This window comes from Austrofundulus limnaeus, unplaced genomic scaffold (genome assembly GCF_001266775.1).
Source record: "Austrofundulus limnaeus strain Quisiro unplaced genomic scaffold, Austrofundulus_limnaeus-1.0 Scaffold163, whole genome shotgun sequence".
In the NCBI taxonomy this organism is placed as follows: Eukaryota; Metazoa; Chordata; class Actinopteri; order Cyprinodontiformes; family Rivulidae; genus Austrofundulus; species Austrofundulus limnaeus.
In genome coordinates this window covers 181139-182555 of record NW_013952565.1, presented here as the reverse complement: position 1 = coordinate 182555, position 1417 = coordinate 181139, and the positions used below count along the sequence as shown (strand labels likewise).

The following is a 1417-nucleotide window of genomic DNA, read 5'->3' as shown; positions in this document are numbered from 1 at the left end:
TGGATATAGCTCGCTCACACCGAGGACCTATCCACGTCATCATTTACCCAGAATGCTTTGCGTGTAAATAAAATGGCCTCATCTGTGTAATATATTTTTAAACTTTTAGTTTAAAAAATATAAAAACTGAACATCCTACAGTATTTTTACAGTCTTTATTTTATAGTTAAAATATGTTTGTCGTATAAAGTCTAATGTTACAACTAATCAGGGATCCCTTTAACACATCTGTCGTTTATAGTTTGTGTAAATGAACCATGAGTTCTTTGGATTTAATTCTTTGTCTGCGTTTTTATTTTCTGCTTCAATCCTTTGATCTGTTTGTCGTTCCTCTCTGACCGTAGGCTCGTGGAAAGAAGCGTCAGAAAGGCTGGTTCCCATCTTCTCACGTTAAAATCTTGTCATCCAACAGTGGTAAATCCACGCCGGCACCCCAGCCAGGTACCACACTTCAGGACAAATCTGCTCCCTGTATGAAAGGTGTTGTGGCTGAGCAGTAAGACGTTTCTGTCCTCTGCCTCAGTCTGCCAGGTGACAGCCATATACGACTACAGCGCTGCCAACCAGGACGAGCTGAGCTTCTCTGAGGGGCAGCTCATTAATGTTTTAGACAAGAGCAACCCCGACTGGTGGAAAGGAGAAGTGAACGGGGTCACCGGCCTGTTCCCCACTAATTATATCAAGATGTCAGCAGATTCTGACCCCAGTCAGCAGTGTGAGTAAAACAAAGACGTGTTTCTTGTTGCTTCTGTCTGAGATGAACTAATCTCACTACTTTACTATTCTTTTCTATCAGCATTTCTTCTGTTCAGCTTTTCTCCTCGTTGACTGTTTCACTGTTTTTCCTCCCTCCTCTCCCATCCTTTATTTCTCCTTCCCTCTGTTTCTTGCTCCACTGCTGGTCTTTCTGTTTATAGGGTGGTAAAAAGACTCTTCCTCCTGCTGGCCTCAGAGACCCACTCTCCCTCTCTGTCACTGTGACAGAGCAGTGTTTGGATGCTCTGCGTACAAATTTCATCCACGTGCAAATATTAGTGTCAGGAGAAATGCGGAGCAGGAGGGGAAAAATACTAAAAACTACTTTTCTTTATTATATTATTGGGTGTTGAACCAATTTTATGACGTCCTGATGCATCTCAGTAGAAAAAATCAAAAAGAAAAAATAAGTAGGTCCTCTGGATGGTTCTTCTTTAGTGAAACGTTTTGTCTCTCCTCCAAGAGACTTCTTCAGTCTGATGAGTTTCAGGTGAACTCAGCCTTATAAGCCCTGCCTCCACCTGGACAAACAGGTTAGTCACATGTAAAATAGGAATCAGGGCCCCAATGATACCAACACAAAAAGGGAAAGAGGGACAAAAACAAGGGGACATTGAACCCCCGCTTGCATTCACATAACACGACACGGGTCAGGTGATGG

The 1417-nt window shown here is 42.7% G+C and overlaps 1 protein-coding gene across 1 annotated transcript in view; it reads left to right on the top strand.

The window, feature by feature from the left end:
* itsn2b (intersectin 2b) overlaps positions 1-1417 on the top strand; it is a gene marked incomplete in the record, with an annotated part of 53934 nt that overhangs the window by 40373 nt on the left and 12144 nt on the right. The window contains 2 exon segments of the mRNA XM_014017190.1: positions 345-441; positions 524-715. Of these exon segments, the coding sequence (XP_013872644.1) occupies positions 345-441; positions 524-715 (289 nt within the window).